Source organism: Bombus flavifrons, chromosome 5, assembly GCF_040668555.2.
Source record: "Bombus flavifrons isolate JBK064 chromosome 5, iyBomFlav1_principal, whole genome shotgun sequence".
NCBI lineage: Eukaryota > Metazoa > Arthropoda > Insecta > Hymenoptera > Apidae > Bombus > Bombus flavifrons.
This window is the reverse complement of record NC_138446.1, coordinates 10,048,856-10,065,854: the sequence shown is the minus strand read 5'-3', so window position 1 is coordinate 10,065,854 and position 16,999 is coordinate 10,048,856. Positions and strand designations below refer to the sequence as shown.

At 35.0% G+C, this 16,999-nt stretch overlaps 2 protein-coding genes across 4 annotated transcripts in view; both read right to left on the bottom strand.

The window, feature by feature from the left end:
* Positions 1-243: 243 nt before the first annotated feature.
* On the bottom strand, positions 244-8,520 carry LOC138180106 (odorant receptor 13a). The gene is made up of 9 exons (XM_069113589.1): positions 8,346-8,520; positions 6,639-6,764; positions 6,458-6,578; positions 5,058-5,319; positions 2,847-2,969; positions 2,632-2,722; positions 2,409-2,548; positions 775-907; positions 244-382 (listed from the first exon to the last, which is right to left on the bottom strand). Exons 1-9 carry the CDS (start codon positions 8,487-8,489, stop codon positions 332-334), a joined length of 1,191 nt encoding a protein of 396 aa, XP_068969690.1. The 5' UTR covers positions 8,490-8,520; the 3' UTR covers positions 244-331.
* A 4,806-nt stretch (positions 8,521-13,326) lies between these two features.
* Positions 13,327-16,999, bottom strand: part of Gyc88E (Guanylyl cyclase at 88E) — a 39,384-nt gene continuing 35,711 nt past the window's right edge. For all 3 annotated transcript variants that reach the window (XM_069113747.1, XM_069113746.1, XM_069113748.1), the window contains exons 12-13: positions 16,575-16,904; positions 13,327-15,686 (exon numbers count right to left, since the gene is read on the bottom strand). In XM_069113747.1, coding sequence (XP_068969848.1) covers positions 15,301-15,686; positions 16,575-16,904 — 716 coding nt within the window. In that variant the 3' untranslated portion in view covers positions 13,327-15,300. The remainder of the gene's footprint in view (positions 15,687-16,574; positions 16,905-16,999) is intronic.

The window sequence follows — 16,999 nt, the reverse complement described above, 5'->3', positions numbered from 1 at the left end:
TAGTTGCCAATCCAATATATCTACATTCGCGTAGTATCTAAAAATTGTAAAAAAATTAAATAGTATTAAATAGTATTTTAAAAAAATAATCGAAGAAAAATAGGATTAAGCTGAAAACATAATGTTTAGTTAAATGAGTAAAAAAAAAAAATAGCAATTAAAGGAAAATCGAAAGAGTAACAATTAGACTATTTTTTATTTCAAGTACATAGTTCAATCACCCTGACGATACCTACGCTTCTTTCATGGTAACAGACGCTTACATTGTTTTTATAAACTCTCTTTCTTCTTTGCAAGTAATCGTCAATAATCATCGTTCATTGGTTGATAATTATTGAACGGAGCATAAAACCATGGTGTAAGAAAATGATGTTCGTGCAACCTTAAAACGTGAAAGATAATAAAAACGTAGTAAATAATTTAATTACCTGCTTCGTGTCTGAAGATAATAATATTACACATATGTACAATACATACAATAATAATATTTGATAAAGTAGCAGCAGTGAAAATGGATGTTTTTGATGGAGCAGTGAAACGAAAGTTTGATTGTAGAAATAAAAATGAACTACGAGATTTTCTTAAATGAATGTTAATTAAGTGAACAATGGTTTACGTGATCCTTCGATTAACGTTAATTAATTGTCAATATCGATATATGTGTAAAATTTGATATTTATGATCATGATGATGATATGGACCTGATTGATCATTAAACTTGAGAACGACTTCATGACGATTTAGAGAATGATCAATGTAGAAAATAAATCTTACCGCACTGAAACTCTCTAAATTTAAAGTGTAGAATTTGTAGGCTGTTAATTTCAGAGGCGTTATGCTTTTTGATAGCATCATCATTAAAAGCTTCCTGCAATTAATCGATGATAGATACCATTTGCCGTTTGTTCTGAAAATATGTACGTTCCTTTGAATCTTTAATTTGTAATCTACAATTTTTACTTTAATCTACATAATTTGATTTGTCGTCTACTTTACTTCACCAATCTATTTATTAAGTAATACTAGAATCAGCTACTTGACTACTAGGTACATGAAACTCTATTAAGGGGGTGTCTTGAATTAGAATGTTCTAAAACAGCGTCTTTTTGTGATTTTTTTTAAAAGGGGAGGAATTGTGAGATAAGGTTTTATATATATTTAACGAATACAAACAAATTTTTTTTAAAGTAAAATAAAAAATTGTAACAGATTTCTGAGCCTATTTCATGGGCTGCAGTTTTCAATCGGCGGGAAAGATCCACCTCGTAATTCTTGACCGAAAGAAAAAATCAAAAAAGGATTAAATTATTGTATATTTTTCTTCTCGATGAAGTAAAAAAGTTCGTCAAAAAGTTTATTTAAATAATTGTTGTAGCACCTTAACGTTTATTGTTTCTTTTTATAAAACACATTTTTTCTAAACCCGCCAAAATTTTTAATTTCACAGTATTTTCTGCCCTTTTTTTTTTAGTTCATCGAGAAGAAAAATACATAATAATTTAATCCTTTTTTGGTTTTTTCTTTCGGTCAATAATTACGAGGTGGATCTTTCACGCCGATTGAAAACTGCAGTCCATGAAATAGGCTTAGAAATCCGTTACAATTTCTCTTTTTACTTTAAAAAAATTTTTTTGTATTCGTTAAATATATATAAAACCATACCTCAAAATTCAATAACTTCATTTCTTTCTTTCCCTTCTAAAAAAAATCACAAAAAGACGCTGTTTTAGAACGTTCTAATTCAGGACAGCCCCTTAAATAACATGAAATTTACCACTGAGAAAGGAAAGAAATTTGCAGGATTATAAAAGTCCTGCTATTAAAATTTATATACCACGAAAGAATAATTTTCTAATTTGTTTATATACTATCTGTAGTTAAAATTTCCATGCAATCTACCACGATTAAATAATTTATTTATCCGTCTCTCTTATATTCTTTCATATCGAAGATATTAAAAAGCACACGAATAAGATAAACTATCGTCATTTGTTCAATCATATTTAAACAGTGCATAAGATATACATAATTAACAAGTTTTCCAACGTAACACGAGATAGCGGAATGTTCTCATCGAAAGTTGCACTTTTAATTTTTCTAATATTAGCTGCGCATCAAAATCTAACATAACGTGAAATCAGAGCGAAAATATCGCAGAAATTATAGCCAAAGTATCGTTGTCTTCGTATTTCATATTTCTATTACAATTTTTTACTAAAACCTTAAATTCCAAGTACTTTCGTACAACATTTTTATTCTTCATTTTACTCGTATAACGTAGCGACAAAATTTGCATCTCTGCCAAACTATAAGACACTCTGCGTTTAATCAACGCAGATCCTTCCTCAGCGCTTTTCATTCGTTAGAAGAAAGTCGATGGACAGAAAAGGTTAAAGAAAAATCCTTACGTAAATTCGAATATACGTTCGGTGGAGTCCGACAGCTGTTGTCCTGGCCAGCTTACGAATAAAAGATCGCATAGCAAGGAAATCGTCACCGAGATATATCTAAAAGCCAAGGCTGCGTTTTCTTGTATGTTTATTACCGCCTAATCGCAATGACAAACAATTAACGTGTATATCGTGTTGCTGACAAACGATAAAATGAACTTGATCCGAATTGGAAACCGACCTGGAACTGTGTGAAGCTTACGCAAATCATGTTGAATCCTATCTGAAGCAAGTAAGACGTTGTATTTGCGTCCTCGAGTATATTAGCGAATCTTGATTAACGAAGGAGAGATGTAAAGATCGATATTTTTATTTCATTGGAAACACTTAGAAACGAAGAGAAACGTGACAAAGAACGCGAATAGAGAACAATCTGAGACGATTAATAATACTGACTCGATTATGTGTTTGTGCAGTATTACGCAGTCCCTGGCATTTTCATACCATTTATCATCGCGTTTATTGGCATGCAGTTTCACGTCCATCACGTCGCTTTCCACGAAGTTTTCTAGCTTGAATCTAAACAATTACGATTACACGATTAAAAGAGTTCTTCGTTTATCTTCTTATAAGGAACGTTAATTGCATTAATCGTACGATAAAAATTGAAAGAGTATCTGCAAGAGTGTACAATGTTGGCAAAAATATTTTAAACAATGCCATCGACGATCTGTGTAATTTTATATTTTCATGACTACGATTAGAGGAGAAAGAGAAGATCGTTTTATTTGCTATAAATATCATAACAAGTGCTATACTTTGGATATTTCGTACGTTCTTTGCATTTTTGCAGCTTACGAAGTTTTCTAGCTTGAATCTAAACAATTACGATTTCACGATTAACAATTTGACGATTAATAGAATTCTTCGTTTATCTTCTTATAAGGAACGTTAATTGCATTTATCGTACGATAAAAATTGAAAGAGTATTTGCAAAAGTGTACAATGTTGGCAAAAATATTTTGAACAATGCCATCGACGATCTGCAGACTGTGTAATTTAATATTTTCATGACTACGATTAGAGGAGAAAGAGAAGATCGTTTTATTTGCTATAAATATCATAACAAGTGATATACTTTGGATATTTCGTACGTTCTTTGCATTTTTGCAGCTTACGAAGTTTTCTAGCTTGAATCTAAACAATTACGATTTCACGATTAACAATTTGACGATTAATAGAATTCTTCGTTTATCTTCTTATAAGGAACGTTAATTGCATTAATCGTACGATAAAAATTGAAAGAGTATCTGCAAGAGTGTACAATGTTGGCAAAAATATTTTAAACAATGCCATCGACGATCTGCAGACTGTGTAATTTAATATTTTCATGACTACGATTAGAGGAGAAAGAGAAGATCGTTTTATTTGCTATAAATATCACAACAAGTGCTATATTTCGTAGATTTTTCCATCTTACGTACGTTCTGTGCATCTTTGCAGCTTTAAAGTCGAACATACAATAAATGGATAAAGATCTTTGGGAGTTGCATCTATTTTTGCGAATTTTTATCGCTTTATCTATTAGAATATTTTTGAACGAACGCATAGAGCTCCTCTTCGTGAAAAAATAATATTCGATTAAAACGTGGCAACACGCACTCACTGTACAAAATAAACCTTTGTAACTTACTTGTCATAAAAGAAAGTTAATAAACGACAAATGGAGCTGACTGCTAAATCAATTGCAATAGCATTTTTCAAAATATTTTTACCAGCTTCGTAGAGCGCCCTTTCGATTCTTATTAAAAATATGAGATTTTATCGTAGACAATGTCTCTCGTTAGCTTTATTTAATTAGTTTATTAGTTTATTCATTTAGTTAGTTTATTTAATTGCGCGTGACAATTTGAAGAATTCTAAACGTTCTAAATTATGATAAAAACACAAATTTCGCAGGAGTTCGTAGCTTATCGTAATCGTTTGAGAAAGTATGGAAAAGATCTCGAAATTTTCGATTAACGAAGATTGCACTTAAGAGAAATCAATTAACGTATTAAACGTTGAAATCTCGTTTTTAAATCGGCTAACGTTAAAAACGTATATTCAATAATATTTCGTGTTAATTGATCGCCTCTTGTAACATCGAGTCACAATGTAGAAACTTTCGATATTCGATGCTTTTGGAGGAAATTAATTTCAGAAATTTAGAATTGTTCATTAAATAGTTATTAACCTTTCCAGTATCCATAGATCAATCTGAGGAATTTATCAAAAATATAAAAACGTATGCACTTTTTGCCTGCACAAATATCGTACACACTTTACCACTCGAAGAAACTTTTGCTAAGATTTTAAAAGCTTCATAAAAGATATTGATTGCTTGATAAATATTTATTCTTACTTTTCAACGACTTTCATTAATTGTTTCTTACTTTCCAACAATTTTTCGCAGATCGTACTTACTCTTATTTTTCAATTTCACCTTACTTTTCCATATTTCACATCAAAATAAATATCGCAATCTTTGTCAATTTTTCGCTCTATTCGTAGTCGTATTAACAGCAAAATTTTCATGAAATTTACGTGACAAAGGACAACGAAACTGCACGGAGATCGATCGAAAGTTTCGACGGAAATTTCTATCGATACAGTCAATACGGTTACCTTAAAACTTCGCAAAGTCCACTCTCGTGTAGAACATAGACAGCTATTATCGAGTTGATAGCCAAAACAATTGTGGTGTACGCCAAAGTACCGATGTACGAGTGAACCAAAAGAGGAAAGTAGTATTTGTCCACGTCGACGAAATGTTCAACACGAAACGCCAACGGTCGGTCGTCGGATATATTGCAGAGTCCTAAAGCGTCAGCTGCATTCAGCAGCAATGGCATCGCCGCAAACGGTGTTATTAATCCGAATAAGAAAGCTGTGGTCAACGTAACGAATTAATCATTTCATTTTTCTCTTATTTCTCCAATTTTCTTACTTCCTTGGACGCTCGTAAATTTCGTAAAACGCATTTCTGATATTTATTTTCGTTAAAAGAAATCTGAATTTCGAGCGACGCGAGACAAAGATAACAAATTCCACTGCTTATCGAATTTTGCCCATTTTTTTTTTTTTTTTTTTTTAAGAAATAAAGATCGTTTTAACTGGCATTTGCATTAATCTTCGATATAATCGACAACACACGTATCGTGCGATTTCAATTTGTTGATATTAATTATGCTAGTTTACTGCATGTAGTGCAAATTGTTGAAAGTTCTAGATCGATTTAGAATATTTTAATAATAATAGCAACTCGGTATAAAATCTTCCGCTCGATCTAGTAATTCCGGAAGAATTTTAACACGCGTTGTCGAATATCTTGAGAATCTTCGAAAATGCTTGCGATATAAAAATTTATCTATCAAAAGTTTGAACAGAGTTTATACAGGGTCATTGGTAACTAGTGGTACGAGCGGAAAGGGGGTGATTCTACGCGAAAAAAGAAATCGAAAATATAGAATAAAAATCTTTTTTTTTTTTTTTTAAATTTTTCCATCGAGACAATGATCTACAGTGAGATCCGTTATAAGAAGACGTGATAAAGTGCACGCGTACCGAGCGAAAATTCAAAATCGATTTTCTCGAAAACAAAGCCTTAACGAAAAATTTTTATTCTATATTTTCAGCTTCTTTTTTCGCGTAGAATCACCCCCTTTCCGCTTGTACCACCAGTTACCAACCACCCTGTATAGCGTTCGCTAAAGAGTAAGATCAGAATAAGTGGACATAGAGTTTGGAAAACTAAAGCCAAAAAGCAAAAGATAATAAATACATAGATATGTTTGAACGATAAAGTAATAGCTTGAGAGTGAAATGGATAAAATATTCTCAGGATTCTAGAACATTCAAATTTTCTTACAATTGATCTACGTTAAGGATACATGACGTAAATGTTATTAATATATTGTATCGTATATTTTACTAATATAAATGTTATTAGAAGGTTAATACGTATGAGATACTCACAGTATTAATCACTTTTAAACGCTGTATCGCAAGTTGCAAGGTCGCCTTACCTACAAAACTGATAGTAATTTTCTTTCCTATCGCGTATTGTTCACAAAGAAGATCGTACTCGTTTCTCAGCTTTTTGTAAATTTCCCAGTCTTCTCGCATAATGTCCAGCAAACGTCTCATCTGTGTAATTGCGCGTGAACGTTAACGTTAACTTCGACACGAGAGACGCGGCAAACTTACCTGTTTGAAATTGTAAAAGAAATTGATATACTTTGCGAGGCACATCAAACTGATCATAAAAGGCGCGAAACCTTCCAGTAACGAGTCTATGTCGTTGGCAGTTATGGCAGTTATCATACCGCCACCCTAAAAGAAGGAAATCCATACAAATTCCAATAAAATTAAAATATTTCGGTAAAACGTTCCACGAGAGGAGAAATGAAAATTTCCTAATAATATACATATAGCATATAATAACGACTATTACGTAACACAAGACTATTACATTCACATCAGACTATACAGGGTACATCAAAGTAAAATAACATGGAAATAATTACGCGAATCTCAACTTGTACTAATTTTCAAGCATCGTTACATGCAAAACAACTATCAACACTTCGCTTAGAACTCCACGAGAGTATTTTTATTATTCAAAACATACAATGGCAAAATAATAATAAATTGATCATATAAGACAACGTTCTTCCCAATGGACCATTTATCTTATTGGTGGTCACCGGTGACCACCGTGGCACCTTGGTAACAGTTGATAGCGACATATTGTAACAAGGCTTCGTTTATTTCAACAAACCATTCGCATTCGTTATTTCGTCGTAAGCAAAACGCGCAGAATACAGGGTGGTTGGTAACTGGTGGTACAAGCGGAAAGGGGGTGATTCTACGTGAAAAAAGAAGTCGGAAATATAGAATAAAAATTTTTCGTTTGAGGCTTTGTTTTCGAGAAAATCGACTTTGAATTTTCGTTCGGTACGCGTGCGGTACGTTATAACGGATCTCACTGTAGATCGTTGTCTCGATGGAAAAGTTTAAAAAAAAAAAAAAATGTTTATTCTATATTTTCGACTTCTTTTTTCGCGTAGAATCACCCCCTTTCCGCTTGTACCACCAATTACCAACCACCCTGTATATTGGTGAAACGTGTAGAAGATATTAGTAAACAGTATTTGCTCATTCTATGTATAATAGTAAGGTATGTGCACACTTCTAACTTCAATTATACGATTATAAAGCAGCATTTACGATTATTTTCTAAGCTGTGTTTATAATAATATTCGTAGATTACTCCTCAAAGATATGGATGCAAACACAGTGCACCGTTAGATGCAAAAATTGTTCTCATTCTGTTTTTTATTGACGTTCTAATAAAAATGTTTAATTGCTCGATGGGGCACTTTTTATTTCAAAGTATCTTCTATTTATCGGTTATAATCAAAATGCCCTAACTGTCAATTTTCATACAATTTTTACAATTGTAAGAAGTTCGAGCTCTCCGGTCACCAATGACCACCGTGGAAAATCGACCAAGTAACGTATGCAAAAATGCAGGAAATCTTGTAGATGAAAATGTTATTTTTTAAATCGTTCATTGAATCATTCGCCGCTTTATTACACTGTCAAAGCACGAAGACGATCGGATGTCGAAAATATTTAAAATATAACGTTTGTAAGACTATATTTGACAGCAGAACGAAAATCAAAATACGCGCAGTTATTTCGATACATTGATATTTGTTTCGCGAGGTTTTAGCGAACAGCAGAGTATACACTGAGTAACGTAATTAATCGGCGGAATAAGTCGAGGTGCGAATAATTCGAGGTTCGTTGCAATGGACAGAATAGCTCTGCAGATATAGATATTTATAAATCAATTCCGATATCTGACTGTGAGGTGGAATATATTTGTTTCACAATGTGCATCAATACCTGTAGGATCACTTGAGCAACAATGATGGGAATGAAAAAGATTACAACCAAACTCCTTTGCAGAGTAGTTTGATACGGCCAGATGCCGATCGTAAATAGAAGGTACTTATTGAGTTTCAAGTACTCATATTGAGTACTATCCATGCCGAGATGTTCGATGTTTCAATGTGTTTTCCACGACTACTTCCCAAAGACTGGCCTATGAAGTTTAGCCAGACCTATCAATTGTAGAACATTGAAGATCCGTTCAACGGGGACGATTACAGTCATTAGATATTCCGTTTCATAGTCGATATTCAAGGAACAACTACACGAAATTGATTCGTTCAATCTGTCACGCGAACGATTGCAAGCAATAGGTGAAACCACGGTTGACGATTTGTTCAATTGAAAGACTGAATTGCGTTAATTAAATTCTTCCGAGAATCTATTATTTCTGCATAAAGAATCAAAGGCGAATGAGAAATCTACGACCGAAATGGCGTTTTCAAATCGACTATTCATGCTGGAACACGCAATCTGGAAAATACGTAAAATGAAGTGAGACATTCTGCGAAGTTACATGCCAGTTTCGATTTATAATTAAAGGATACAGCATCGATTGCTAATTAATGGACATCTAACTTGCGGTACAGTTCTTGTTTGCCAGTATTGGTCACAGGTGTGTACCAGGCATGTAAATATGAAACCGGAATTTTTGTATAGAAAATACACGTTTATTGTATGAAAATGATTAAAAATATTTTATTCGAAGTATTGCCCGTCGCTAGCTATACATTTCTCCCACCTGTCTGCCAATTGATGGATGCCACGCCAAGAAAACTGTCGCGCTTTTGAGGCAAACCAGTCATCGAGCCATTTTCGTACATTTTCGTAAGAAGCGAAGTGCTGGTCGGAAAGTGCGTGTCCCATCGATGCAAATAAATAGTAATCGGACGGAGCCAAGTCTGGTGAGTAAGCCGCGTGCGAAAATATTTCCCAACTGAACGCTTCGATCGTTTCCTTGACCGGTTTTGCTGTATGCGATGGTGCATTATCATGAAGCAAAATTGCTTTGTGTTGCCTTTTTTGATATTCTGGTCGTTTTTCACGCAAAGCTTGATTCAAATCGATCATTTGTTGTCGGTAGCGCTCGGTATTAACGGTTTCGTCAGGTTTTAACAGCTCGGTGGTCTTATTCGGTGGTCTTCCACGTTCTTCGTTCCTCGCGTCAAAATTGCCACTTCTGAATTTTTTAAACCACTCAAAGCACTGTGATTTACCAAGAGCATGCTCACCGTAAGCTTCGACAAGCATTCGATGCGATTCTTCAGCAGTTTTCTTCAAATGGTAACAGAAAATCAATGCTGTCCGCAAATCGTAGTTTCCAGGCACAAAATTTGACATGTTCAACGCTATTACAAACTATGCTGTTGCCTGAAACTTGTATTGTTCCGAGTCGAAAATGTTCGTGAGATGTCAACAAAGACTTTTGGCATCAATGACGCAGTTTAGTGATAACTACATTATCAGCTAGGGCCATGTATAGGCAAATTCCGGTTTCATATTTACATACCTGGTAAAATATTATTTCAAGTTGTAAATAGCAAATAGTCGTATCTTTTTGGCAATTTTATTTGCGAGAAAACTTTTTAAACGTATTTATATTCAAACATTTATAGTCGAGATATTTCGTTTATTTTAATTTATTTTTGTCGGCCATCCAACGTGAATATTACGCTGGATTCTGAAATAAAATATGAATAATAATACAGAATAAAACGGTATTGCGAATGTGCACGTGATGTTACTCGATTCTTTATTTTTTATTTCAAGAAACGAACAGAGATGCGTTTTAAAATGAATATAAAATCCCTTGGTGGAAGGTGGTAAGTATCGCGCAGTATAAATTTTTATTCTCGATATTTCTATAATCGTAAAGATTAACAATTTTCAGTCGCATTAAAATCCGGAACAAGCAACGATATTCAGAAAATTATTCGTACAGCGATAATTTAATAACACGATCTTTTTCATATTTCGTAATACGTACGATGAGACGAAATAATAATATTGCGAGTAATTACGCTATTACAAGTAACGCTATTAAGAAACAATTGCAAATTTGAAAATTACATATATAACAAGTTCTTATATATATTCGTCATTTTTATTTTAAGAAACAGAATAAGTTTTTTTTTTGTATACAATTCTTCGGTCGTAGATTTAAAATTGAACAGTTTGAAAATACACAACGACTTCGTAACGCTCGTTATCTTCGTTTTAAAAAACAAAATATGTTGTTAGCTATACATATTTAGTCTTTTGATCTTTCATTATTTCAAAATTATTTCTTTACGTATCTGCTATAATTCTTTAGATTCGCTGTAAAGTCGTACGTATCGTTTTGTAAACGTAACACGATTGCTATTCTTTTATCGAATTTATCGAGCAACGTTCGTTGACAGCCAACAAATATGCGATCGAAGAAAATTAATTTTCGGTTAAGGGGACGATATTAAATTTATAGAAGTTCGTTCTTGAATATGTTTTTATAAAATACAGCATAAATATTAAGAGATACATCCATAATTATATTGAAAATACTTAACGTATTTATTATTTGTGTTACTCTCTTACAGCATGATATTTCTCATTAAATAAACCCAATGAAAATTCAACAGATCACTGTAAAAGAAAACACCGATTAACCTCGTGATCTTCTGTTGATTACGTGCCAATCGAATTGTTACGAAATGAATTTATTACACGAATTAAATGTAAACGAATCTATCAGACTTTAGCGTAATTTATAAGGTCAGGTGCAAGTTATAAGAGAAAATAATTCTAACTTTATAATATCATCGTAACGAATTAACGCTTGAGATCAAGATTAATTAATCAATTAATGCAGGCAAACATTTCAAACGATATTCTTCACAGACAAGGCTTAAAATTAATTATCAAAAGAAGAAGAAAAGAGACTACATCTCCGCTAATTCGTTCGCTAATCTGATCAATTTTTCGTTCACTTCGTTACATCTCATCTTATCGTATTTCGTCGATCAATCGGTGATAAACGTCACCTCCGTTTAATAGATTTAAAGCTATCGACGCGACGAACCATCTTCGCGAAAACAGAGATTACAATCGGATATGAAAGGAGTATGTGGCAAAGAAACTGGAAGAGTCACACGCGACGAGTATTAAAAGAAACCTAAGTTCTTGGTGAGTTTCTGCTTCTTATTCGATTTAAAATGTACGATACGAGTATCGATATTAACTTACGTGACAAGAATATACTATATATAAATTTCATTTAAGACACTTTTGAATTGCAATCGTTGAGAATTGCAGAACGTCGGTTTCCATCGACAACGCACACGGTCCACTTTCAAATTTCCGCTAAAACCAAGTGCTACGTTTCTCGCTTGTTCCCTTTTCGTGCGCTGGCCAAATCGCTGCAAACTGTCGTTTGAAATATTAAATACGCGTTATACGTACAGCAAACAACGTTATTCGTGCACCGAGTCGCGAAAACTATTCGACTACTCGCCGACAATGTATTGCGTGCGTTATACGAGAAAACATTTTGAAATTTGTTGTTGCCACTGTTACGAAACTCGATTACCGTGATTACATTGATAACGTTTCAAATCAATCTGAAGATGTCTGTACATAGAACTACGGGGCATTTAACGCGAACACGTGAGCAGGACGCGATCCAACGACACGCAGAAGCCGACACGACGCGATCGTTCGTGGAAAGATGAGAAAAGACTATGAAGTAAAATTTGTTTATTCTTGGCTTAAGCTTTTAATGATTAGAGAAAATCTGGTTCGAAAATTTATCAAGTATAATCGAACGTGGCCAATTTCACTGATTGGGCTGGATAGGAATAAATAATCGGCGGATAGTCGTTGTACGTGTGAGAGTAACATTTGTTCGTGAGACTCTTCGTTTGCGAGAAAAATAAGTTTGAAAATTCATCCTATTTTCTTGAAAATAAAATTTTAAATGGGAAATTATCATTCTACGTTTCTGATTTATTTTCACGCGTAGAATAACTTCTCGTTGATAGTTTAACCCTGTCCAATTCCGAATCAGCCACGTTCGAGTGTACTCGATAAATTTTCAAATTCGATATTCTCGAAAACTGATCCGAGAAATTTTATTCCATACTTTTTCCTTATTTTTCCGCAAAGAATCGCGTCCTGCCCGATTTTACGTGTTAGTCGAACAAACCCTGTATTTATATTTCGTAGAGATGACAAAAGTATTTAAAAACAGTCAGTTAAGCGTTACATTATTAAACCTGAATATTAACAATTATTATTATTATCATATCCTTCGGATGGCTATTTGTAACTGTATATTAATTTTTTATTAACGCATTTGCAATAAGTGTTTTGCAATTTTTATATTCATATTCAGACTGATTTCATATTTTACCAATACAATCGTGACAAGTAACGTAGTACTAATGAATTTTCATTATCAAATACCTTTCATTATAGTACTAACAAAGTTTCAAAATGTTTAATATACAATATGCACATAAAATTGTTCTAAAATCGTAAGTATTCTAATACTATCGTGAGTCAGTATACATATATCGTAAATAGACCGCAGATTTTTATACATTTTTGGGGAAATTTGAGAATGCAAAAATACACAGAATGAATATACGCGAATATACAGAGTGGTTGGTAACTGGTGGTACAAGCGGAAAGGGGGTGATTCTACGCGAAAAAAGAAATTGAAAATATAGAATAAAAATCGTTTTTTTAATTTTTTTTTTTAATTTTTCCATCGAGACAACGATCTACAGTGAGATCCGTTATAACATACCGCAGGCGTACCGAGCGAAAATTCAAAATCGATTTTCTCGAAAACAAAGCCTCAAACGAAAAATTTTTATTCTATATTTTCGACTTCTTTTTTCACGTAGAATCACCCCCTTTCCGCTTGTACCACCAGTTACCAACCACCCTGTATATGCAAAATATTCAAAGTATTTTATCGTTTGTTAATATATTTAGTAGATAAGACAAACTATCTAGGTTTCGTTTTAATTATTTACAAAGATACGAAGTTGCTTAAATATCCGCAGTCTAATTATTTAATAACATTTATAGACACGATATTTCTATTATTTATAATCGATAGAATGTCGATTAAAAGGAAGGTAATGATAATAAATCTCTACCCTTTTTCTTTTTTTTTTTTTCTTTTTGTTGTTGATTGAGATCTTTTCTTTTCGTCATTGATGTTACATTTTTCGTTCCTCGTAACATTAAAAAATTCAATAATTTAAACTACTATCTAAACGTTACTATGCTTATCCTTCTTATGTCTGTAACGTATCTATAATAAATACTTTATTAAAACAACAGCGCTTAGAATTCTAAATTTATGTCTACGTATCTGTACATAAATTCAAAAATTCCAACATTGCGTCTGAAGAACCATCCATCGTTCGATTCTCGACAAATTAATCGACGAACGTGCATTTTAACAGAAACGTTAAGGCATTTTTTAAAAAATGGAATTATTCAGCTTGCCTTACTATACTCTCTCTCTCTCTCTCTCTCTCTCTCTCTCTCTCTCTCTCTCTTCGGTATCGTTTTACGTACATTATCAGACAACTTGAAATCACTTGCTCAACTTGTATTTTACATATACAGCGAATCGTCTATCAATTTCATTTATTATTTCGATTAACTCGAAACATAATAGACATATTAATTCGAAATCAATGCTGTGGTATCTCTTGCTCGAATAAAATTCCGCACGTAAAGCTTTCTTACAGATTTTTACTTTTCATGGGATTACCTAACGATTTCATATTTTGAACGATAATGTACAATATGATATTTGTATATTATACGTACGGTGAATGAAACGATAGATTTATAGTAGAACAACTAGAAACATCGAATTTGCGTCAAATGGCGCAATTTCCTCTCACACCGAAAGTGTCTTAAACTTATGCTGGCGATAGTGTAGCTTTATCGGAGTTCACACTTTGATAGTAGCGTGTGTCACTCGTCGCCGTCACAAAGCTAACACTGCAATTCCAGCGAAACGTCGAAATTTATCTCTCTCGAATTCGATAAACGAAAATATTTCAAACGACAGTTTCCAACGACTGACGCAACCTCTGCGACGCTAATCCCGCGATCAAAATATAAAAGCGACCATCAGCGAAATATAAGCGGGTTCCAAATCGTCCTAAGGGTGTCAGTGCTCGACCAATGAAAAATGAACGATATACCAAGTGTCCCACGCAACTTGGACAAGCTGTCGTTCTGACACGTTAAAAGATAGAAGAGAGTTTCGCTTTTCCTTAATGTAATCTTAAGATCGTTCCTGTTTCTTCGAACAACGATAAGATCATGAAGATGCGAGAACTCGATGGCCGCCCATTTTTCGTTACAGAAAATCTCAACAGACGTGTGAAAGCGGACACGCGATACCTTTTGCGAAATTGAAAAAGTTCTCGAGTGGAGAACGCTACGCAGGAAACGATGATTCAAACAAACGGCGCGAGTCGATGGTCGGGTGAACTCGCGACGAAAGTGTACGTCGTAATCGTTCGAATCGAACTGATATCGCGAGAAACGCCTAAGTACACGTACCAAAGTTGCGCTCAAAGAATCTTTTCAGAATGCATTTGTATGGTGGTCGTGTCAAAACTACTTGGGTCGTCAGTCTCTGAACGATCCTGCTACTCTAAACAGGTAATTTCGGAATATTCGAAGCGATTAATTACCATCGTCCTCGATTGATTTCGTCCAACGAATTTTCCTTTCTATCTTTCACCGTTTCAGAGCTGTAGCTTGTCCCAGTTGCGTGGGACACTCTGTATACTCGCAACCATGAGTTCGATCACGCTCGGTGTACGCACCGTCGAAACAACGAGGTCAACTCGTCGAGAAGGCAAATCGATGGACAGACTCTCAGCTTGTCCTACTAGGCGATGCAGCATCCGTTGTTCTGATGGCGCGTTTTGCCGCTCTTCGACATCGTGAAACCAGGACAACACTGATCCTGGTGCGTCAACGACTGCGAGTTGCTGAGATCGCTATGGAACGTGGTGTAATTCTCTTTGCTCTTCTGTCGCTTCGAGACGTCGGAATCGGCAGACGCAGCTCTGTCGTCGCGAGACTCCTCCGACGACGAACTCGAGCTCGTCACGTTCAGCTCTGGTTTCGGGTGTATCCCGGCCGATCGGTTCTCCGCGCGAGGCGATAAACTGTCCCTGTGCTGTCTGAAGTGTTCCTCGGTGTCGCTCAGAAGGCAGCTGAATATCTCCGAGTTCCTGGTCATCACCGCACCCATCGAGTTCGACCTGCATTCTGAAAGCAGACAGGTTTTGAGGGAGAGATTATTAATGTTTCACTGGTAAGGATCACTATAATGAATAATGACCTTCCGATGGCCTAATTCTATCGAGTTGGCCGAAGAGTTCGTTCGGTTTTTCTTGCAAGGTGTCTTTAGTGGCATTTAATCATTAAGTATCATTATAGCAGATAATTATTTAAATATTAAATATCATGCTTAGGGTCGTGCTGTGAAAGCTACCACATTTAGCTTGCATTAAAAAAAGAAAAAGGAGCTTGTTGAGATCGGCGAATCACCGCGTAACCATTTCGACGACAAATTTAGATTTCGAATTATTCGATTCGTCGGAGAATCTCTCGATAAGACGTAGACAAGCTGATACGTATAAGCACACGTAAACGTATAATTACGTCTGGCCCGAAACTCTGCCGTGTATTTTGGGTCGTTGCTTTGTACAAATACAACGTTCTAATTAATTTCTTGTTCTATCTTTCCCTTTCATTTATCTTTCACTGTCCTCCGCCTCCTGGCTCTACTTTCAACCACCGAGTTAACGTCTCAACTGAAACTCGAGCTTAGAACGCGCGTCTCGTGTTCCTCGTTCTCTGTGCTTTTACCACCTAAACTTCTCGCATCGCCTAAACTTCGAAAACATGGAAACCCAGACGGAAGCGTGAAATACGAAACTCGAACGGTAGAATGTAAAAATACAAAAATATCGTGCGAAACTGTAAATTTAACACTCGGTTCTATCTTTACCGAGTATCTTCTTACATCTGCCAATGGGTAGCTTTTGTAAATTACAAGCCATCGAAATTTCAGACTCTTCGCGCTCTTTCTAGCATCCTACAGCGTAATCGTGTTTACGAGTAAATGATCTATCGTTTCGGAATTTTAGTTACCTTTCGAATCGGCGTTCTTCGTCGGTGAATTTGCCACTGATCGACGAGCAACGTCTTGGAACGTGATAGGCGAGTAAATTCTTCTTTCTTCAGGGATGAACGTCGAATCTGCAGGCGTTGGCGAGACAATATTCGAACCTCTCCTAGACAACGTGTCCAAGCAATTTTGATTTTCGTACATGGTGGCTGCCGTGAAAGCAGCCGGCGTCCCTGCGGATACTCTCTTCTCGGTGTTTCTCGTGTTCCACTGTGTCGGTTCTTGAATGGTAATTCCTTTCGTCGATGACGATCTATGCTCCCTTTTTTCTAACCAGTAAGTCTTCATCGTACCTGAAATACACGCGATATTCTGTAATCTGCACGTTTGGAGTCGTTTCGATGCCACCTTTTTCAACCATTTCGTTGGATCTCGATGATATTTCTGA